Source organism: Meleagris gallopavo, chromosome 5 (genome assembly GCF_905368555.1).
Source record: "Meleagris gallopavo chromosome 5, MGAL_WU_HG_1.1, whole genome shotgun sequence".
NCBI lineage: Eukaryota > Metazoa > Chordata > Aves > Galliformes > Phasianidae > Meleagris > Meleagris gallopavo.
In genome coordinates, this window is record NC_139408.1 from 35,306,137 (window position 1) to 35,330,798 (window position 24,662).

Genomic DNA, 24,662 nt, shown 5'->3' on the forward strand with positions numbered 1-24,662 from the left:
TATTCCATACTCCCCATCAGGATTATTGAGCCCAGGCCTTAATTTTCTACTTTCATAACTGTCCTACTTCATCTCAAATCACTAGTCCTAAAAATGAAGGCCTTACTCTTCTAACTACAATATTTTGTAAAAGTCATACCAGTTAAGTTCCTGAACTTTTTTTTTGCTTCTGCTCTTTCTTCAGCATCAAAATACCACACAGTCATGGCATACCTATAAAAGAAAGAAATCTTGTGTTTGTTTCAAATTTTGTTAATAAGTTTAATTCTTACAAAGAAATCAAATAAAACAATTGGATTCATAAATCAAAAAAGGATACAAATGGCACATATTTGAAGAGAAATACAGATAGCACTTTATATGTGTATTCAAACAAGTAGGATAGAAATATAGGTGAGAATTTCTGCTTGAAAGCATAAAAAAGTGCACAGCCCCTGGTAACAGAGGGCAAAATAAGTCGCAGACCTCTGCATGCCTTTCTATTCTAGGATACCTTTAGGCAGCTTGGAGCTACCCTATGTCACATCAGCTTTTCATAGCCTGGTGACAGATGGTAGCCCAAAGAATCCCTGAAGTGTTATAAGGGCAAAAGTATGACCAACATTTCCCAGCTAAACAGCTATGACCAGCTTGGAAGACCTCTGTCACTGGCAAAGGACTTTTCCCTGTCACACAAAGAATTTGTCTTTCAAACTTGTTATTCCTCATTTGATGAAATTCCAGTAACTGAAATACATGAAATCTATTCAATATCTGCACATATGTTTTAAAACAGATATGTAATAGCCCTAATTTTAGATACAAATGATATAATATTGGTAGGAGTCATGCTTTGCTTTTTCCTTGCAAAACTTCAGCATCAAATGTACTACCTACCTAGTTGCATAAGAAGGCTGGACTTCATGAGGGTTCCTTCGATCTGACCAGAAAAAAAGCAACCTGTCAAAAATCGGCTCAACATCTGCTACATAGGACTTCCCTTCTGGGAATATTCGAAGAATTCCACCATGGAGCTGGAAGAAAAGGAGAAGTTACTTGTTACACACACAAACAGCCACATATTGATGTGAGTAACAACTTATTTTCATCTCCTCACCATCAAAACATAGTAAACATCTAATAACAACTAAGGCAGCTATATGACCACACTGGAACTGTATACCACATCTCCTGGTCACCTCAACTTTCAAACAGTTTGTAATGTTTTAGCATAGATATCTGGGTAAAGTAAGTGATCCAAGAAAGAAAACAGTGGCCCTGTCACAAATGCCCAGAAACTTGAGTTTCCAGCCACATCTCTGGAAGCAGTGGATACTGCAGGGCAGGTAAGGATGTTTCACTTCAGTGTGAGATCAGTCTCCTCCCAGCAAGTGCAAGAAAACTGTTTATGGTATTTCAGAGCCTGTATTTTGTAGAATCACAGAATCCCTTAGAGTAAGAAGAGACCTTTAAAGTTCATCTAGCCCAGTTTCCCTGCAATGAACAGAGACATCCACAGCTAGATCAGTTTGCCCAGGGCCTGATCCACTCTCACCTTAAAAGTTTCCAGAGACAGGGCATCAACCACAACTCTAGGCAACCTGTTCCAGTGCCTCCTCACTCTCACTGTAAAATACTTTTTCCTTATATTTAACCTAAATGCACCCTCTTTAAGCTTGAAGCCATTTTCCCTTGTTCTATTGCCACAGATCCTGCTGAACTCTGTCCCCATCTCTCCTGTAGCAGCCTTTCAAAATCTTAAGGGGAGCTATTTCACAGAATCACAATTTGATTGTTTAGAAGTGTAAAAAGATATCTTGTGGTTTATAAACCCTTATTTTGTTTCCAAACTAAAAGTATGGTGAATTCCAGGCTGACTTAGTTGTTTTTAGTAATACAGGAAGAAGCAAGAGTACTACCCTGAAAGGAGACCCACTGGTGATTAAAGATGCAGAGAACAAGCTAAGCCACATGCTTGTTCCATCCTCTTGAATCATAGATTATGCTGAGCTGGGAGAGACCCACCAGGATCACCAGGCCTAGCTCCACACAGGACCACCCAAATTCTGAGGACACCCTATATCTGAGAGTATTGTCCAGATACCTCTTCAACTCCAGCAGGCTTGGAGCCAGACTCCCTATGAAGCCCATTCCAGGGCCTGACCACTCTCCATTATAAGGAAGAAAAACACATGCAACTGCATTAAGAACTCCTGTAAGTTAAATGCTAGATTTGGGCTGTCACTTTATTCTGCTCGCAGAATCCACTTACTCCTCAGGGGATTATGATTCTTTCTAGAGTTTCATTGCTCTTTTTCTCTAAACAAAACTAAATGCCACAGTCCAGTGCTTACAATTGTTATTCTATAACAACAAAACAATGTGTGTGTGGGATGGGAGACAGAATGATAAGGAAACAGTTCAGATTCTTACTTCCAAGAGGTTGCTATAAACACCAACAAATATATGTAAGGCAATGAAGAATGGGCCATCTGATCAAAAGTTCATCACAATTTGCAGAAGCAGCTGACTTCTCCAAAGCTCTGTTTCTGAAGTAGTTTTTCTTCATGCTCTGCCTCAGCCTTGTGGCTCACTCACCTTGGAGTCCCAGTTCTTATTCAGGTAATAAATACAGGTGATGCAGCGCCCATCACCGTTCGGGTTGTCCACATGACGCACATACCCAGTTCCATTTCCAGGATAACAAGCAACCATAGCCTGAAAAAAGATAAAGATTGTAGAAAATTATTTCTCCAAGATGCCCACATTCACTTTTTCTTCCCTGACCATCCTCCCATCACCAGTTTTGCTCAGCATTTTTCAGATTACATGTACAAAAGCTGCACCAGGAGGAACTTTCACACAAACTTTTTTGACTGGGTAGATCAGCAGTATGAAATTCCAAACAGGAAATAGATAACCTTCATATTTCGCAGCATATGCACCAAGACAAAAAAAAAACAACAAAAACTGGTATTTATGATGCAATATTTTTGTTCTCTAAAGCTACGTGACTTTGAAGCCATTCAAGATGAAGTTTGAGTTTCTAAAGCTGAGCAGTCATTGCAAAACTGAATTGCCAGTCATAATGAAAGTAGAAAGTGGTCCCAGGACATTATGCCTTACTACCTCCATCTTCTATTCATATCTTCTGATTTCTGTCACATACATTCTGTTGATCCAACACAAAGTGAGGATCCCCAGGAAGGGTGCGTAGAAGTCCACAGAGCAAAGTCTAACTCTTTTGTATTGTGTTTGCACAGGGCAGCATATGTTTGCTTTCATAGACTGAGCCACAGAACTAACCAAACAGTTTTCAGAAGCTTTGATCATCTGTAGAGCTGCTGAAACAGTTATTTCATTCACCATGGAAATTTCACCTTGCATGATGAGATAATCTCAGTATGAATTATTCCAAACCACATGACTGAATTCAAGACAAAGGGTCTTAAGAGGGTTTTTACAGAAAAACAAACTTGAGTTAACATCATTAGCACCTAAAGAAGGGAAAAAAGGAGAGACTACTGGTTGGATACAAGATCTTTGTCCCAGAGTCACTCCTTCACTACTGGAACCACTTGGTAGTGATACCAGTCACCTTCTATGGTGTTTGCTCTAAAAACATGGCAATAGAAGTCCTGTTCCCACCCCTCCAATATCTCCTTTCATTGCCAGTATTAGCAGCAAGAGTGATGGCAGATGACAGGATATATTCATTTATGGATCTGGATTCAATATTTAGAAGTAGTCTCTCAGGGCTGAGCAGGGAGGGTGATCATATTCCATCTCTATTAGGCTCCGCCACTGCCTGGATGCTGCTGTGCAGGGGCACACAGCAGGCCCCTTTTCAGCTTGCTGCCTATCAAGATTCCTAAAGTCCTCAGGTTTCCCTGGGCAGCACAGCAGCCCCCCAGGAGCTCTTCCTTCAGAAAGGCAGGATTTCACATTTGTACACGTTGAATTTCATGAGAATGTTGCTGGCCTGTTTCTCTGGACCATCAGCTTCCCTTTCAGTAGCAACCCTGCCCTCGAGCACATCAACTGGTTCTCCCTGCTTGGTGTCATTTCAACTTGATAAGAGTGTGCTTTGCCATCTGCTTCTGGTCATTGATAAGATAGTTAAGAAGACTGGTCCTAAGACACCCCTGTGTTGCTGCACTTGTTACCAGCCTACAGATATAACACAACTCATTAACCACCACCCCTTCACGTGCCCAAGCACTCAACTGGATTTTTTACACATCTAGTTTTCCAGCCATCCAAACAGAAGACATCCTAACTTTTTTATCCAAAGTCTTGTTCGTGCTTAATCCATAGAAAGACTATATGATTTTGCACCACTGGCATGACATGCCCTTAATAATTTGCCAAGCATGGTTAGCAACAGCATTGAAGATACAGTATAGGCCTTACCAAGAAAAACTGAAATTTACACCTAGGAACACCAGAGTTCTTGAATTTTGTTTCATGGCACACATAAAGCCATGCTGTTCATGGTACTGGGATTGGGGTAGAAGTCACTGTCAGCCAGCACAAGGTATCCCTTGAGCCCTCTGCTACCAGGAACAGGATTTAGGTAGTTAGGATGTACATACACACGCCTACAGCTGTAAAAATACAGCTCCGCACTTCAAGTGATGTGTAAACTGGCTCTGCTTCTTCCCCATGAGGACCAGCAGAGCGGTACCTGCAGATAGCATTAAGTCACGACTCGCTCTGTACCCAGACACCTCAGGCAACCGTTGCTTTAAGGCTGGTGCGTCATAGGGGTAGGAGATCATGTTGAACAACTGTAAAAACCTTTAATTCTCAGCCCTCTCTTATCACACCTGGCACTTGGTGGGTTGCAATCGGTGCTGTCTGCTCTGTTGTCATTCTGGTCTACAAATGGCTTCATAGCTAAGCTTACACTTCACTATCAGCCTAAAGCAAAGCACTGAAAATGAGTTTGTAATAGGCTGATGGAAGTCAAACCAGCTGCACCTGCATGTAGGGATGCTCTGATGGAGCTGTACCCACACTGAGGGGGACAACCCTCTCACACCCTCCTCATTCCAGCACAGCAACTCACAGAGGTGAGCTCTTAACCCATCCCATGACAAGTGAGCTGCATGAAGCCTAACAATTTAAATAACCCTTCTCTAAACCTGGTCCCTGCATGTCTGGAACATGACCCCAGCAGCTGAGAGGGCAGGAAAGGGGGCAGAGGCTTCCGGTAGCCAGGCAGCAGGCCAAAAGTGGGACACAGCTGCCACCAGGGAGATGCAGCCTATGCTGCAAGATTGCTGAACTGCCTCCAGAACTACTAGTGCTACAACTATTAAACATCATAATAAAAAAGGTGCTGAAGAACAACATACTTCAGGCTAGATCCTTAAAGGGATTTAGGTACTTTGCTTACCAATGAAATCCAGGCATAATGCCAGAGTTTCCCCTCACACAGTATGATCTGTTAGCAAAACTTGTGCTTCAACTTGGAGACAATGATGCATTATTTACCACAGGCACCTTTTGCAACCACAACACACAAAGCCCCTAGGGATCAACCAGCAGAACAATTCCCACAGAATCCAAGATCTCTGGCCTTGCTATAGCTTAACTTTAAGAAATTTTGCTAGTAGCAGCAAAGGGAGAAAAGCAAAAGTTCCTGGCATGGAGAATATTTGAACAAAACCTTAAACAATGAAGGGAAATCATTCTGGTCCTCCTAAAACTACATCAGGCTTTATCAGAGAACTGGCTGGAGCAGCTCCAGAGCAGATCAAGCTCACTTCAGCAGGGACTCCACCTGTTAGCACTACTTTTGGATTCATTAGAAGCAAGCAAGAAATAGGAGATGAGCTGCATGACCCAGACTTAATTTAGGTAATTGGTAAACACTGGTATTTGCCAGTTAAGTGGAGGGACTAGCAACAAAAGCTGGAGGGTGGATTATGGTAATTAAGCCATTCACCCCTCAGGTGAGGGAGCATCAATGAAAACGGTTTGTTTTTTTTTTTTGTTTTTTTTTTGTTTGTTTGTTTGTTTTACTGTTGTGCCCACAAGAGTGGGCTGCTTTTTGGGGAGCACCTCTTTTCATCAGCCAATTTCAATCCTAAACTAACTCCAGCAGACAGCAGGAAGCAGAAACATACCTAACTTCTTTTATTTGGCAATACAATCCATGGGCTTAACTTCCCACAGTAAGCGCTAGAGGAAATTTCTTCAGCTACTCATCTTATTTCAAGTTAAAATAGATGGATTTGCCTTATACAACAGCTGAAACGTAAGAACCAACATGTACATGCATACATTTGCAATCACACATACAGACTGTATTTTGAAGACCAATGCTCCAGTGGTCATAAATTAAAGCCTACAAAACTTGGAAAATAAAAAGCAAATTATCAACATTTCAGTTTCTGCACTGTCATTATCAGAGATATTAGATATCCCAAGAGAGTGCAAAGCAACCACTTGTTAAACAAGCAGTAATCAGCAGCTTTAGTAAGGAGCCAGGAATCATCAGGAAGCTTCACGCTGCACAGAACTTGTGAAAGTAAGTTATTCATCCTTCAGTTTTAAGTATTATACTCAACCAGAAAAATCTGCAAGTCAAACAGCAAGACACTAGCAAAATTTGGAGATGGATAAAAAAACCAACAGTTCCACAGAGAGGGTTTTTTTCCCCCCTGCTTTCCAATGCTTCTAGCAAGGCAAAAAAACACATTCTCGTAGCTGATAGCTAGGACCATGCTGTGAGGCATCATTCTGCTACATTTCAGAAAACAAGCAGCACTGGAGTGGATTGATACTTGGAACAAAACACTTCAGAAAACACCTCAGCTAGAATATGCACACAAGCTGAACAGGAGACCACAATGGCAGCGGGTAAGGAGGAGATGCTCTCCTCACCTGCTTCTCAGCCACAGTCCCCACATGCTCCTAGGGTCGGTTGCACAGATGCTGCTTCAACCCGCACTGATCTCAGCCTTTCTTTTCAGAGCTAGTGATCTGCAACCACAGAAAAGTGACCTGTGTAACTCTACCCTGCCAACACACACAACCCATTAACTAAAAAGTCTAAAATTTGTTTTTTCCATTTGCTGCACCAGTCTTGGATACTGTTGAACAGCTACCACTTTTAATCCCTAGTGTAGATGACCTCTGCATAAGCTCATGCATCAAACAGTTAAATTCAGAAGTCACTTGTAAATTCTGTCAGATGAAATGAACAACTATACAGACAGAAAGCAATGCTGACCCAAAATACTGCTATGGTGGCTGTCCGGAAAACCAAGCTACTAAAAGGAATTAAATGATGTTACAACCAGTGCAGCTTCCAGATATATTTTTATTTGGCTCCACGCTTCCAAGTTTCCAAAATTTCAGTTCAATATGAGGTTTCTAACCTTCAACTCAAGTGACAACAAAAATCACTTTATCAAAATTTAGGAAATGAGGATTACTGGGGTTCACTTGATTGACTTGGTCTGAGTGCATATTGTACTCAAACCGCTTTTAGTTTGCTGACAGTCTGTACAGCCAGAAAGCATAAGGCACACAGCATGCTCCACATTAAAAGAACATGAGTAGTCTGACATTTGATGATCAAAGATGAGAGATTCTCAGTTGAGGCTTGTCTGACACAGGCACAACAGGATGTTTATTAAGTACTTGCTTGTTGCACCCAATTGTGCTCAAGTGTTTGTTGTTTTTTTTTTTTTAAACTGCGTAGCACATAACAGTTAAGTATAAAAAATTCATGAACATTATTAAATGCTAGTTTATTTGAATTTATGAAAGTTAAAACACGCAACTACTATACTGAAGAATGAACTATGAAAATTGGTGTAATTTATTACCCTGTAGAGATGGTTGGGAACAAAAAAAAAAAAAAAAAGGAAATTACGTTAAAATAAAAAATAACAGAGACATGAGCTTTATGCCTACTGGAAACAGAATCATCAGTTCCAAGGGGCAAAAACCTGCTCACTTCATTCACACAAATCACAAAATGGGCTTCAGCAGCAGCATTGTGCGAGAAACCATTACCTCAACTCCTCACCCATAACTTGATTCTCAGCCTGCAGTCAACTAGCCATTGGATTTACAGAGCTAAGCCTCACCTTCTGCTTGGTCAGCTTCTTGCTCTGGGGTGGAAGCAGTAGGGGAAAAGGTTGTGAGGAAGAATTATATAATATAATATATAATTAAGAAACACTGAAAAAAGGGCTAGAATTTTGCAGGGGAAGTCACCCATATCTTTTCACTTCAACTATCATCTTCATACTGAGGCCTAAAGCCAAGCATAGAAAACATCTAAAAAAGTAAAAAAAGCTAATAAAATAATAAAAACCCTGGGGCTACCATCTTCTTCCATGAAGAACAAGGCAGATCTTACTCCATGAATTCACCTTCAAGCATTGTTTGCCTGAAACTTCCTTCATCAGCTTGTAGAAGTAGCCCTAAGCACAAGGTGCCTGGGAAGCAGGTGAGAAGAGTCTTCTGGAAGGGCCAAATGAGATATGAATGACTGATAAGGACTGTATACTGGTAGACTCCTTCTCTATGGAAGTCTGGAGCAGTGTATATTGGACATACATCTTCATTCCTGCTGCAATAACTTGTAACTGTACAAACAATTCTGGTTTTATGAACAGGATTTTAGCCACTTGATCTGGTATTTGCTTCTCCTTGAATGGGGGTGAGCTTGACTGTCCAACTGAGATCTTCCAAGACCAAAAAATTAACCTTTCTCCTTATTCCATTTTGGTCTTTCACATGTGCCTCTATAGCTCAATTATCACTTCCAAGGTTCACAGAGATATATTTTGGAGAAATTTTGAGTGGCTGCCTGAGAGTGGGAACCGGGGAGAATATCGCTGAAAAAGATGATAAATTTTCTAGGAAAAGATTCAAAAGTACTGAAGTTATTTTTGCTCATTATTCTTATGGAAGTAAGACAGAAGATTGCTTCTACTCTTAGTTCCAGAAGAGGTTCAATAAGCAGAAACAAAAAATTACACATGAAAGTTCTGTTCATGAATTATCATCATACCATGCAGATGTTGATGACTGCCATGTTATCCAGTGGTAGCTCAAGGGGCCCCCAGTAAGCATTCAAATCTTATGGAATTTGTCTGTAAGGCAGCTAGATTATGGATAGACACTGATTTTTAAAAATGAACTATTAAATTAATCTGTAACATGCCTCATGAAGTTTTTCTAATGATGGACAACAAAACTGAGCTCTTTGTGGCTTAAAGAGTTCTTATTAAAGAGAAGGACAGCTTCAGCATAAGACTATTTTTCTTCTTTTCTTAGCAGAACATCCACTTTGAGATAAGTGTGGATGCTCTCCAGTTTCCAGTTGGCTGCCAGGGCATTGCCAGTATACAGTGGGAAGGCACAGGGCAACCATGGAACAGACATGACCTGAGCTGGCAGTAACCACTTGCAGCTGCCAAGAGAATAGGGAGCATTTGTGAACTGAGCTTGGAGACAGCAGTGAGTTTCATCAAAATCTTCCTGTTGCTGGATGCTTCTTGGGGTCCCAGAGCTGGAGAGACTATTCAGAAAACTGCAAAGGACCTGATGGGGGAAGAAGGTCTCCCTGTTTCTAAGGAGAACAATCTGATTTTTTATTTCATGGATGAAAGAGTTACATTTACCTTCTTCCATATAGTGTCCGGATTGTTATTTTATTTGACTTAACAAAACATCTCCTGTTGTCAGGCAACCACTCAGATTCTGTCTTCAGTCTCTTGGCAAGACCAGGAGAAAAGAGAAGACTAAGGTTTAAGGAAATAAATCTAAAATTGCCATAGGATCCCAACTGTACTTGCAGCGAGCACCTTTGTCTCTTCTAATTGAGAAAAAGATTAACGTCTTGTCTTCTTGTTTAATAATCCACATATTCCTGCACGTATGTCAATTAACACTTTTCTCCAGCTCTTCAGAGCTCATGTCTGACATTCTGCAACGGGAAAATCAGGTGAAGACTTATTTTACATCATCCTCTGACCTAAAACTAGTTTTTAGGCTGAAACGTTACCCAGCCATTGCTCCTTGCAAGCAGGCAGAGACAATACAGCTACAACAGAGACTAACGTGCTGTGAAGAGCAGACATGCCATCGCGGCAGGACCTGAAATTTAAACGGCTATTGCCAGTGAATTAGTTCAGTCAAGGATATTCAGTTTAAGCCCCCAATTAGCAGCTGTAAACATGCGCAGTGCCCCAGTGTATCAATAAAGGCTGCTTCAGTTCGGAAGGACCGCCCACCCTCGGCTGCCGAGCCCTGGCTGCCGGCCAGCAAGATGATGGCTTAATGACAGTGCTACGTGCAGAGCGTGAGGCTATCGGCAATCAAACGCAAACTTTCCTCCAGAGTACACTTCATAGAGAAGCTGTGGGGGGAAGAGGAAAAAAAAATATGTTTGCAGCACGCACCAGCAGGGAGCTTCTCTTTGCTGGGTCTCACTGGTCTCCCACACCTGCATGCCTCTTACAGATAGGCTAAAACATCTGTGCTCATCTGTGCTTCAAAAAAAGTGTCCTGTGATGCTGCACTTTTGGATTACTTTTGCCTGTACCTGAAGGTCTCTTTCATCACCCAGAAAACTACTTTGCTATCCCTCTCCCCCAAGAAGTAAACTAGGATGACCAGCACTAATGAGAAAGCTCCATATGCATCTAATGTGGGTGCACATCCAGCATGGGTACAAATCCAGTGCAGGTGCACATCCAGCACAGATGTAGTAAGCTCTGTAATGAGCCCCATGGGGCAGGGAGAAGGCCACCCCCTGCAGAAAGGAGATTCGTCAGTGCGGGCTCATTAAGGAAATATGTAAGGATTTCCTTGGTGTTCAGGCTCCCAGTGGGAAATAAAGGCATGGCAACCAGCAAATACATCCTCCACGGGATATTCCCACCTATTTTGTAAGAAGATAAGGTCATAACTCCTTTACTATTCCATTCTTACATCCGTTGTCAGGAATTAAGACCTTTTCAGTTCTGCTGCTTACTAGTCACCCAGAAGATTACACCACGATTTTCACTGCAACATTTCAAGGCTTCTGTGTATTTCAAAGCTCTTACGGGTGCATTAAAAAAAGACCAAGAAAGACAGCTGCCACAGCAAGTCCTTACAGGTTTCTTGCTGCTATCAGAGCTGCTTGAGCTGGCCAAAGCTCCTTTTCTTTGTTACCTGTCATTCACTTTTAAACCTGTGGGCCCAGGGTGAGTGAACAGTGCTGCCCACAAGCTTTATCCCCTAACACCTGCTAGGTGGCACCTGCTGTGCATTCCTCAAACATCTCACCCCAAAGGTGGCTGTGAACCACCACCAACTTGAAGACGACCTCACTGGGGACAGACTTTCCCCTTCACCCCGTCTCAGCAGCATGTGTCCCTCCTTGCTACTAAAGGTGGCAGGGTCCAGACTAAACACTGTCACACAGCAGTACCCTAAAAGTGCCTGAAAGTTGCTCACAAAGCTTTATAGCCATTCAGGCTTCTAAGGCTGCCCAGACATTACTCCACTAAAACTGAGCTGAATGGTTTTCAAGTGTTTGTTATCACAGCAGTATTGCCAAATTAAGGCTAATTGATGAAACCAGTTATCTCCAACCTAAACTTTGCAATGAAGCTGTCTCACTCACCTCCTGATCCCCCCACCTTTGTGAAGGACATTGCCTAGCTAACAAGCACACTTACCCTGCACAGGACTTTGTGTAAATTAATATTTATGGGTAAACTCATTAAAGCTACCTATAATAAATTACCATCAGAAGTAATATTGCTGTGCCTAAACAACATAAGCAGTCTTTATCTCTAAGGCTTTGCCTGCTTTGGCTACCCTTGTACCTCACACCAATGCAATCTGTTGAGTCTGGGTGCAATAAAAGGGGGTGAACGTGTACATAGTGACACAGCACTTTTCTACACAGAAAGAGAGAGAAGCTGTTCAAATTCAAGGCCGTTTATGATGATATAGCTATACACCTGTTCTAAGGTTAGGCAATAAAAACATATTAGTAAATAAATAAATCTATCTATCCATTTAAGTGTGGTTGTGCCCCCACCCCACCATCCACAGTTGATGCTCATATCAGCAAGATGTGCATCAACAGGAACTACGCAACCCTTAGCAAAGAAAGCATGCATAGATACACATACGAATGCACAAGGCAAATGGAGCTCCATCTATTTGCACACCCTTGCAGTTGGATGTTACCATTTACAAAAGCCCTCGATCTACAGTTGAGGAAGCTTAGTCTTAAAACCCAGCTGCCAGGCAGTACCAGAGCCCAGATGTGAACTCAGTCTGCTTAAATCCCACTTTTTTTTCTCCTGATCAAGACTCTCCCACAGATTTATGCTGCCACCACCTGACAAAAAAGCCCAGCCCCACAGGCTGACAGTATGGCAGTATGGCCACTCACAGAGACACACTAGCCAAGTGGTGGCTCTGTGTAGGACGTGGCCGTGGCTGCAAGTTTCCTTCCCAGCCCCCTTCATTCTGCTCATCTGCTGCTTCCTGCAGCCTTACCCAGTAGCTCCCACAGCAACAGACTACAGAAGGTCTCAAGACAGAATTTGGAACCAGGACTTAAAATAATAGTGTTTCTCAGCATGCAAGGTAGTTTTTGCAGGAAGCACTGCAAGCGCTGAGCAGGAGGTGTGGTCTCTAGTGTGGGCTCAGGACGTTTCCTGAGGATGCAGAAAGCCTGAAGAGGTCTTTCTGGCTCTGTTCCCTTCATTTTCCTCTTCCTTTCCAAAGGCTTTCCTCTCTGGCATCCAGCATGATGGGAGCAGTGTGTCCTCAGAGCCATTGCAGGTGTGGCTGACAGGGCAGGGTGGGAGCTGCTCCCTGGGCAGCCAGGGCCAGCAGCCCTGTGCCTACCTCTGCTGCTTGTTGGGATGGAGACAAGATGGCAAGGAGTAGGAAACCCCCTGGCAAGGGGGAATACAGATATATGGGGGCCAGTCAGATATAAAGGAGTATGGAAGCATCAGTGGGCATGGGAGTAAAATGGACACAATTTCTACTTCTGGTCACCATCATCATAACTGCTGTTTTTCCTAACTGCAGCCAAATTATCGCGCTTAGCTGAAGTTTGTTCTGTGGATTGTAAGCAGACAGACTTTTAACCAAGACCTAGCAGAAGACAACTGTGACATGAAGAACAAGAAATAGGAAGTATTTCTATCATTTGCAGGCATATTAATTAAAAAACAAAAAACAAACAAAAAAAAAACCACCAATATACAGGTCAACAACATTTTCATCCTTGCCAAGAAATTATCTCTGTAAGTGTCAGGCAGGCACTGAACCTCTAAGTCACTAGTTAGGTGCCAAGTTGTGTATTTGGAAATATAAGTGAAATGCAAAACCTTGACATGTCAGCCTTTGACAACTATCATATGTTAAATTACAGTACATTTGCCAGCAAGGACTTGCATTTGCAAATTCTCTCATTGCTCCTCTGCAAAGAGGAAGCATGTAAAATACTTAACCAGGCAGTGACCCTTCCTGTTGGCCAGCTCCAGAGACACCGTGCACATGCTGCACAGCCAGAGGAAAGCAGAACTCACGTTAACTTAGGAAAATGGAAGCAATGGTAAATACTATAAAGAATGAAGTTATCAGTACATCCTGGGGGACCCTGTTCTCTACATGCATGGCTAATCAGATACCATGATTTGAATACCTCAATGGAAGGACATGCTACAGCACTTACAGTGAAGCTCCTCCCTTTTCCGCCTTCAAACTACTTCTAGTTTCCTATCTGGAATCTGGTAGAAGGGAAAGGTGCAGTTACACTTTACATAGTCTGCAGCGGCAAAAACAACAAGCACAACTTAACCTAGGAATGGGAAAGTTGAAAACTGAGATTTAAACTACCATTAAAAAAAAGCACACTCCTATCAGATTTCTCAAGTTTTGGATGTTTTTCCACCAGCACCCACTGCGTGGAGCGAACTGCCAAACATTGCTGTGCATCCCAGGCTCTCCCCACTCAGGCAGCATTCCCCAGCCCCCACTGGGCAGCATATACTTCCCCATATGCACTGCTGGGATACCTCTCCTGATATGAGCAGGTTTGCTGCAAGACAAACAATTACAAAAGTCAGAAACAAATCCCAATTGCCATCTACAGTGTGAACAGCGTGCATACTTAGCCTTTATCAAGAAAGGCTCCCTACTCCCTTCCAAGCAGCAAACAAAAGTCTGTCTCAAACCCAAGACAAAACAGATGAAGAATTAGGGCAGAACAAGAAATCACAACTTTTCCTGAAGTAGTCTAAATACCATAACACAGTCCAAGCCAAGCACAAAAGGATGTGCTTCAGACCCATTGATTTCAAATGGACTTTGGGGAAAAAAAAAAAAAAAAAAAAAAAGCTTCAGTGAGTTCCTGATGTGGAGTCAAACCTTTAGAAACATTTATCTTGTCTTATCAAATTGTATTTAAAAAGTGACAGTGCAAGAAATAAGGTCTATGCAAAGATTATTATGACTTAGATAAGTGAAAAAATGCAAACGTTTTTTGTTTGGCCAGTCAGATCTGAAAAGAAAGCAAAGAGTATCCTGATAAAAAGGATGTGAACTATATATACGCACACACACACACACTTCATATTCACATATATTTTTTTAATATATATATTTTCAAAAGTTATTCTCTGCTACAAAGTAGGTTGCAATTCCCTGGTGTATGCCAAAAGATGTGGTTACTCTGCCATTTCCAGCTGACAAAGCTTTGGGCAAACTGTTTCCAGACTGTGTAGACAGTGTGCTATATACACTCCTCTAATCTACAGTTCATTTGTGCCATGGGTGGCTGGTAGCACAAATGTTTTCTGAGCTTTCATGGAAACATTATGTTCAATAAAATCTCTTGCACTACTTTACTTGTGCAAAATTAGAGCAACGAGCTGCTTCTGTGACCAGATGTTTTCCATTAAGTGTTTTGTGATGGCACTGATATTCTTCATCTGCGCATCTTATCAAAACACAATGATGACAAAGAAATGACTGTGGGGAAGAGCTCCTCTGTCAATGAGGGACAGAAGATGCAGATGTAAGTGAGTGACAGAAGGGAAAGGGGGCTTACAGCTCTCCAGACCACTGCAGGAGCGGTATGAATGGCATGCTTGTGAATAGTTAAGCAGCAGGAGCCAGTCTACTTGGCAGGAGCTTCCTTCATTATTTTTCTTCCTCCTCCTCACTGTCTAAACATCTAGAGAGATCTTCTTGCTTTCCTGACCAACTCCCTGTCGTCTCTTTTCAAAGCAATAAAAGATCTGAAACAAATTGCTACCCAATGTAAAGCGTAAATCAAAACCTTTTGTTAAAGCCACCCTGCAATAGTTATTCATAACCCTGAGCCCACCAAAGGGATATCAGCTGCCCTTGCACAGGTACCAGGAGCAGTTCCAAAAGCACCTCAACCCTACATCTCCCCTGTTGCCTTTCCAGATCCTTAGGGAGTCTTATTCTGCTGGCAGCATTCTAACAATGCTTTCAGTTCTCAGCACTGAAACAGAAGGATTGTAGTCACGATAAATCCAATGAAGGGCTCCCAATTTCCTCAAGTTGCCATGCGCATATCCTCCTCCATAAGTCTAAAATCAGTAAAACTTACTCACCAGCTTCCCTTCCTGACCTCCTAACTCTCACAAGCCATCCACTGCAAGGTGGACAAGCACTTTGTGACCTGCTGGTGCCAAAGGACAGCTTACTTTTTACCTGTAACGCAATGAGGGAAAGGCAATCCTTAAAACAGAAGCAGGAGAAAACTTCTTAGAAAAGTATTTAATAATAATAATAATAAGTACTTTGTAAGAGTCATCTTGAAATATTTGGTAAGTGTTGATCTCTAAGTGTGCCCAGTCCACTCAGCAAGTGGCAAATTTTCATCTATTAAAAATGCATTCATGTTTGAGTCACTGTGATTTTACCTCCTTTCTGATTTTATCTTCCCTCTGCCCATCCCTTCCACATGTGGGAAGGAATCATAGAATCATTAATGTTGGAAAAGACTAATGAGACCATCCAGTCCAACCACCAGCCCATCCTGACCAAAACATGTCATGCAGTGCCACATCTGCATGGTTCTTGACCACTTCCAAGGAGGGTAATTCCATCACCTCCCTGGGCAGCCTGCTAAGCCCCATCACCACCATCACTGCTGATAGGAAAAAAAAAAAAGAAAAAAAAAAAAAAGAGTTCTGTTTAGAAGACGAAAAGGTGTAGCAGAAGAGAAAAGGGAGGGAGAAGAGGCTTCCAGGGATTAATCTAAGACAATTGCTTAGGAGGCAACATCCAGGATAAGGCTGTGCAAATCAAGCAACTCTGAAAGTTGATGAAACAAGAGTTTACTTTGTCATCAAGTAAGAACATCAGGGTCAGCACAGGCAGCTGGAATTCTTAATAGAAAGGAACAAGTTCACTTTATTGCGTACATGTTGTCCTGCAGCAGTGTTACCAGCATCAATGCATCTTCATTTAAATGTATGCTGTTATTAGCACTGAGCTGTAATGAACTCAATTGTTCATTAATAACCACCTTGGAAAAAGGCTGTCAGCTCATCTCTCCTTGCCAGGCAAAGGGGCAGTGGGGGGCACTGCCCTCTGAATCCCGCAGCTTTCCCTAGCAACTCTCCCAAGGACACTGTGCCTGACAGTGCCGCACACACCTATTGAGTCCAAAGGACAAGCACACCATGGCCCAAGTGACATTCATGCCACCTGCTTACCACATTCCTCCCCACACAGCTGGGTGAGGCTTACATTGACAGCTAACAAGCAATGAGCCCTTATACAAAAAACAAACTGAGAGGCACCTATTTACTTAGGACTTGTGAGTAATAGGGATATTGACATGCACATCAGTATGGCTTCACCTGCAAGTCTCTGGCTTTACAAGCTGACGTAGCAGCACTGGAATGGACTGGTACCAAAACAGCTATTGCAGTGGGTAGGCAGGTACTGAGGAAGACGTGCTACCAGTATGTGGAAGATTGTGGAAAAACCTCACGTCTCTGCCATCATTATATAGCTCAGGAGTCTAATAACTCTCACCAAGCACTGCCTGACTGCAAAACTACAGACATGAAAAATATTGAATAAACTACCCTGACACTACAAATGCATGCACAAACACCATGCCCTCCATGCCATCTAACCCCCACTCATTTCCCTTCTCTTGCAGGAATGGCCATCTTCTATCTTCCTCTGCATCCTGACTGCATAGTGCAGGGACAGGCTCCTCAAGGAGACCAGTGGGTGATTTCAGACTTCTCCTTAGCAAGGGCTGGGCAGGAGGGCCAACAGCAGCCACTTGCTGGCAGAGGCTCTGATGCCACGCTGACTGAGGACGGTGCAGTTTCTCCACTTCTGCCATGAAGTAAGCCTATCATCAGTGCACTAAACTCAGGTTCTTAGGAGCGATGACACGAAACAGGTACTAAGCTTAGGTGTTGAAGTGAAGTGGCTTATAAGCAGCTTAAGTCCAAGCTCCATTAACATCCTATCAAGGCCACCCATGCTCCTGAGCTCACTTATGGGTACATGCATCACTGTTTGTAAAATTTTGATCTGCTTTGCCAATACTCTATCCCTGCTGATAGATTGCAGAAAATAAGCATATTTTGAAACTTTCAAAAAAGTCATTGAGAATAATTTGATGAAAAACAAAAGCAAGCTAATATACCCAGGTTTATATTCATTTTATTGCTTTGACTGTCAAGTAAAAATTATACATTCCTGTGTATAATTAACCAAGCTAACTAATCTTGCTTGACAAACACAGATATAAACATCAGTTTTGACATGGAGCCAAAGCAACCACTCCAGGATCCCTGCCAATGCCGAATTCCTCAGTCTGATATCATAAAACGACTTGTCTGCTGTATTTACAGTTCCAGTGGCTCTGGACTCTGCTGGCAGCCAGCCAGAAGAACAGATTTGAACCTACCTACCCACTATGCCAGAACATGTGCATTTGATTAGGAAAAAAAGAAAGAAAAATTATGCATATTTCTTCTGGATGGCAGTATGCATCAGACCTCCCATTGTCAACTAATTGCAAGGCATGCTGCTAAGCAAGTATCAAAAATCCTTTGTGAAGAACAATGAGCCAGTATATTTCTATAGGCAGATCTTCAGCTCTGCTATCTTGCTCCTTACATCTGCACCTCAAATCAGAAAAAGCAGTGTCTCTTCCCGTTTTAATTGCAATGGACAGAAATTGAATTGTTATGAGCATAGAATAGAATTTTTCTTTTTCTCATAAATAAATACAAAACTGTTTTGTCTCATTATCTGATCCGATGAATTTGGAAGAAGAAAAAAAACCCAATCTGTGACATCTTATGTATTTCTTAAATCCTCAGGAACAGAAATCTTGGTTTCAGGAGGTTTCAAAACCTACCTACGAACACACACAAGAAGGACCTGCCTCATTTTTCAGCTGTCACTCATGAGCTGGGAGGTATGCATCATGAGGATGCAGAAAGTGTCCCAGAAGAAGAGTGAAAAGCCCACAGTAAGCTTTTGAAGCACAGTTTTCAGAAGAGTTCACATCCCACAGGGATTTCTAAGCAAACAAAGCTTGTATTGAAAACATTTTTTAACTTCAGGCCATATACTTGATATTGAACAGTATCACTTGGATTCTGAGCTTAAAATGTCAGCCTTGGGCTTTCATCAATAGATGTCAGCTCTTAGGACTAGGGCTTCTTGCCTCATTTTGCAGCCAGTTGGCTCACCAGCTCTAGGTCCCCCACAAGTCACCCTCACATAGATTTCAACTCACAACAGCATCAGAAGGGTATCAGTGACATGCAGCAGGTTGTGCCATTGCCAGGACCAGGGTACAGAGTCCACACCAAGCTCTACCAAGCCAGCTTGTCAGGCCCTCACCTCTGTGGGAACAGTGCATACTGGGCCTCAGTGCTGACCTGGCACAAGTGGCCCAGAGCAGCAGATGCTGGCAGAAGACATCAATCAGGCACCCTACCTGACTGCAGGAAACGCCACTCTTCTCCAGAAAAGTGTGAACAGGGAAACAGCCACATCCCCACAGGGACAGGCAAGGTCCCCTGCATCCCACTGGAAAGACTGCACACACCCAGGGCTCCTTCAGCTCTGCAGTACCACTCAGGCTGCTGAAAGGGCAAGTACCCCAAACTCCACAGCGACTAGTGCACCTGCAGCTTCCCATCTGAAACTCACACTTCTTGTATCTGTAAGCAAATATTACCCTATTTTATTTTTTAACTATTGTTGCCTTGGATTCTTTACTTATAATGCACAGAGATTTTTCACAAGACATTTCATATACAGAACTTCACACCTGCCCCTGGATCATTCCATAACACATGGCAGGCCCCTGTGTCACCTCCACGCCTTACATGCAGGTGGGCTCATGCCTTTCACAGATGGGAAGACTTCCAGCACCAAGAGCTGCTGAAGAACCCAATTATCACCAAGAGAGACTTTGGGACAGAAGGAACTAGATGCTGCAGCACTTCATGGGCAGCGCCTGAGATGCCATTGGTTTCAGTGCACTCCAGGTGATTGGCCTCACAGGGTATGCTACTGCCTTGCTCATCAGCTCCAGCCAGCCAGCCGCTCCCTACCAAGTACCAGAGTTCCTGCAGCATGCAGATAGGTCATCAGAATATGACATCTGTCCTTGGGCCAGAGAGTCTCTGTGCAAGGATGTCAATCTCATACCAAGAAGACTGAACCCAGCTCAAATACATCTTGGCAAGATCCTCAGACATTATCCACTGTGAAAAGGGAACCACTGAATTACTTTACTACCAAATAGAAACTCTACTTTAAGAGAATGCAGAAGCCAACTACTACTACGTGGGGTCGGCAATAGAAGAGCAATCTAGAAGGATGCTATCTGGTTATTTTTATCTTTTAACCATGTCAGCTAATATTTTTAAATATAACTTGTTCCAAAGATAAATTTGGATCACTGCTTTGCAAGGATGAAAGGTTACATTTCATTATCAGCCCTCAAATATCAACCAACAGCTCTTAAATGTATCCGGTACACTTGTAAAAGGGTAACTTCCATCCATTCTCTTTGATGCAATCTCAACTTTCTTGCAATGGTGTTGAAAGCCTTATGGAAACAACAAAATCCTACTCTGACTCATTTCTCTTATGTAGGTGCAAGGAAAGCTTCCTTTGTTGTACAAGAGTCTTTCATGCCTTCTGACGTTTGTTTAGCTACGAAAAAATGAAACCTATGAAGCACAGTACAGTAAGCAAACATTTAGCTCATAAAAGTTCATTTATTAAGAAAACTTCTCCTACTTTTACAATACTTAGGCTGCAGATTAAAGACATACTATTATTTTAAAAACTTAAATATATAAATCACGATGAGGCCAATTTACTTTCACAACAAGGAGTCACCATGTAGCCAAAGGCTTACACTTTCAACAGATTGCTATGGAACTCTTAGCCCTATCTGTCAAACATTTATTTCCCAAACCAATAAATAATAGCACATCTCTATCTAAGAAGTGTTGGCCCAGTTGCTTAGAAACATCTCCCTCTGAGAGGTTCTCTGAGCATCCATTTCTGTGCATAGTTGATAAAACAAAATACACACACACACAAAAAAAAAAAATCATACTTTTAAATTCAGCATGTGTTCACAAGTCTTCAGAAAATAAGCAAAAAGGGCTAGTTTAATGGTGGAAGGAGAATGTCCATAGGTGACGTGGGAGCCTGCATGCACTGCAGGAGTCACTTGATTAGTCATGGGAATAATCTTCCTGGCAAAGGTGTCCCACATGCCAGCTACAGATGACAGCTGCTACTCCCATATCTATGGCATTTATATTATTATCATTAAGGGATTGGTTTCTTTTAATTTCAGATGGAAATTTCTCTGCATTTAGTTTTGCAAAACATATTGAGCCCCTTTCAATCTCATGCTGTTGTGCAGCATTTTCACATACTACTTGGAGTCTGATACTTCCTTGGTGAATCACAGGGGCCAAAAGACTCGATAGCAAGCAGCTTGGTACTTATCTATAAAACAAGTTCTGTCATGTGTTACTGCTGTTGGCACAGAGTTGTGGCAGGACCACAACTTCATTTCAAAGACTATACGTCCCAAGAGACCCTTCTCCCCAGCCAGCACCAGCAGTCTTCCAACATCTAGCTGAGTTTTTCCCCAGATACCTTGCTAACATACAGCACTGCACCTTCAGAAGCCAGGCAAACAGAAGCCACCCAGAGAAGGATCTGAGATGCCCTTAGATGCACGACCAATCAGACAGGGTATTTATACCTCCTTACACCACAAATAAGTGAACACCGGTCCACTCATTTTTTACTAAATCTACCCAAGCTTTAACCAGATTGATGGGCAGTTAAGTGGGGCTGCACAATAGAACCGTGCTCTAGCCTTGCGTTTTTCCCATCACTGTGTGGAAGTGTGGGGGGGGCCTTCCAACACACAGGTTCTAAGGTGTTCCCAAGCAGCTGATAAACATGGCATGCTAGTTCCTTCATTTTTCTGTAGAGAAAAAAAGAATCTCATCACCAATCACACATCCCTTTAGTTCATTGCAAGTTAGGACCCAACCAAATACTTAATCTTTCATTTGTCTTTTAATTAAAAAAAATAAAAAATAAAAAATAATCATTTTTATTTCTTGCACTTCCAAAAAAGGCATGGATGTTTTAGAAGTATGCTACATATTACGGAATTCAAGTCAGAAAATTAATAAACAAAAGAAAAAGAAACAAGGACATTTTCAATATTCAGGACAAAGAAATAAAGTTGGTGCCAAACCAGCCTGCTTCACCACAGCAAGACAAGGACAGAATAACGAAGTTAGGCCAAACTTAGTTACCGACATAAAAAGGACAAATTTCACTGGAAAGAAATCTACAACGGTAATACACAGGGGTTCTCTCCATTCCCAAACAAGAGAGCTTCAGAACAAAATATAGACTCTCTCCTACCAAAAAAAAAAAGTTTGCCGCACTAAGACAGAGCATCTCCTACTTTGTGCCAAATCCCGGAGGGAGCAGCGATAGCCCCTTCAGCTGTAGGACACTGGCACGAACACTGAAACTAGTTAAGACAGCCCAGCCGCACGGCCGCGAGTAGCCCAGCAGCCCGATCCAGCCGCGTACGGAGGGGCTCTCCGTCCACCTGGACCAAGTCCCTGAAGAACAGTCAAGCTCACGGTCGGGCTGTTCTGGCAGGGTACTCCCAGAACGGCGGTGCCGGTTCCCGCAGCTGGGAAGTGAGGTGCCGACGGGACACAGCACAACGCCATCAACGGACGAGGGAGCGGCACCAGGGACGAGGCCCCACTCCGGGAAGCCGTCCGTGCTCCCCGCCCGCCACGGCTGTCCCCGGGACAGCGCTCCCGGTGCCGCCCGGAGCGGCGCCGCGGGATCAGCCCGACGGGGCATCCCCAGGCCGGGACCGGGGAACCTCCCGCAGCCGCGAGCAGCTCCGCTTACCTTGGAGCGCTCCTTTACGTAGTACTTGCCGAGCCGGCTGCCGCAGTACATCACCAGGCGGTCGATCAGCGTGAGAAGGAAGTTGATGGCCTCGCAGCCCTCTTCCGTGCCCCCGATCCACTTGATCTGGTCGCCGCGGAGATGCCTCTTAGCGACACCGCGGCTGGGGCCAGCCAGCTGCCCGTCGGCCAGCTCACCGTCACGGTGCATGCGCTTCACCCGCTCCAGCACGCAGTCGCCCACCACCTCCCCTAGGAAGTTGTCCAGGTAGCAGAAGCCGATGTCGTGCAGACACGGCACGACGTACTCCAGGGCGAGCCTCTCCAGGTCCAGCCGCATGATGTGCCCCAGCGGCATGGCGCGGCGGGGACGGGCGCGCCGCTGCCCTGCAGGCACCCGCCTTGGTAGGTGATGCCCGCCGGCTCCAGGCCGGGACTGGACTCCGGGACGGGACCAAACTTTGCAGACTCCCGGACGGGCTGCGCACAGCTCCGCGCCTCGGCTCAGCCCCGCACCTCAGGGACGACGCTGCTGTCGGAGCCCCGCGCTGATATCGCTGTTACCGCACAACACCGAACCGCTCTCTCACGACACCCACAGCCCCCAGCGCTTTAAGGAGCGGGCGGCAGATGGCCCCGCGCTGATTAATACGCGGGCTACGTGCGGGATGTGTGCTCGCAGCCCGCCCGCTCCCGCCGCGCCGCCGCACGTGGGTGGAGCCCGCCCGGCACGGAGGGCCACGCCTGCACCGCGCCCCCTGCATCCACTGCAGCCAATAGGCGCTCAGGGGGCGGAGCCTGCCCGAGGGGAACAAGCGGCGAGCGTTTCCACACGTGCGAGCGGGCGGGCGTGGCCTGCAGGCAGCCAGCACAGCCCCTCCGTGGAGAGGGCGGGGCCAGCGCCATTGAGGAATTCTCCGCCGGCATGTCGGCGGCGCGGCGCGGCGCGGATACGAGCGAGTCCGGAATGTCCACGGGCCTTCTGCTGCTGCTGCTGCCGCTTCTATTCGTCTCCCGAAGCGGCTGCAAGGGCAGTCTCAACAACGGACGAAAACGTTTCATGGGGCATCAGGGCAGCTTCTCAGGGCAAGGAACACAACATTTCGTGAGAGATTTTATAATAAAACAGCGCTTCCCCTAATTATCCACCCCATAGGGCTTGTTGCATTGCTGGCCGCTGTACCGCCAGAACCACACGAGGCAGCCCGTCGCGGCTGAGCTTCACGTTCCGTTCAGTCAGAGCAAAAAGCAGACAGCGGCCGGGCTGTGCTCTCGGTACACCGGGGTCAGTTAAGTACAGCCGCTCCGAGCCGCGTTGCTCTCCCCTCAACTAAGCAAGGCCATCAGCTCCTCATTCGGTGTCCCACAGAGCCACCTCCCCAATGAGACGGCCGTGGCCTTGGCTGTGACTGTGACTGTGTCTGCGTGTGGTGCTGTCACGGGGATCAGCTGCCCTCCAGAAGCCAGAACCTGTCCCGTTTCACCCCAATAGGCCACATCTAGGCAGGACGTTCTTCCCTCACCATCAGGTCTGGGGTCATAGAACCACAGAACCACAGAATCTTTTGAGTTGGTAGGGACCTTTAAAGGTATGTTTGGTCCTACTATGAACAGAAACAGCTAAAGCTAGATCAAATTGCTTAGAGCCCAGTCCAACCTGACCTTGAATACCTCCAGGGACCACACGTCCACCACATCTCTGAACAACCAGTACCACACCACCGTTACCATAAAAAATTTCTTCCTCATATGCAATCTAAATATCCCCTCATTTAGTTTGAAGCCATTTCCCCTTGTCCTGTCATAACGCCCCACTAGAGAGTTTGTCCCCTTCCTTCTTATCACCCCCCTTTAGATACTGAAAGGCTGCTCTCAGGTCTCCCTGGAGCCTTGTCTTCTCCAGGCTGAACAGCCCCGGCTCTCTCAGCCTGCCCTTCTAGGAAAGATGTTCCATCCCTTGGATCATTTTTGTGGTCCTCTTCTGGAAATGCTCCAACAGGTCCATGTCTCTCCAGAACTGAGGACTCTACATCTGAATACAGTACTCCAGGTGAGGTCTCACCAGAGCAGAGTACCTGCTGATGATGCTTCCTTTGATGTAGCCCAGGACATCGTTGGCATCCTGGGCTGCGAGCGCACATTGCTGGCTCACGTCCAGTTTGCCATCTACCAGCCTCC

At 44.4% G+C, this 24,662-nt stretch overlaps 1 protein-coding gene across 2 annotated transcripts in view; it reads right to left on the minus strand.

Moving 5' to 3' along the window:
- The window catches only part of EGLN3 (egl-9 family hypoxia inducible factor 3), a 28,252-nt gene extending 5,018 nt beyond the window's left edge, over positions 1-23,234 (minus strand). The window contains exons 1-4 of one of the 2 annotated variants that reach the window (XM_085225188.1): positions 22,486-23,234; positions 2,578-2,697; positions 877-1,013; positions 140-213 (exon numbers count right to left, since the gene is read on the minus strand). In XM_085225188.1, coding sequence (XP_085081314.1) covers positions 140-213; positions 877-1,013; positions 2,578-2,697; positions 22,486-22,842 — 688 coding nt within the window. In that variant the 5' untranslated portion in view covers positions 22,843-23,234. The remainder of the gene's footprint in view (positions 1-139; positions 214-876; positions 1,014-2,577; positions 2,698-22,485) is intronic. The other variant, XM_085225189.1, reaches the window with a different exon arrangement.
- Between the last annotated feature and the right edge of the window lie 1,428 nt (positions 23,235-24,662).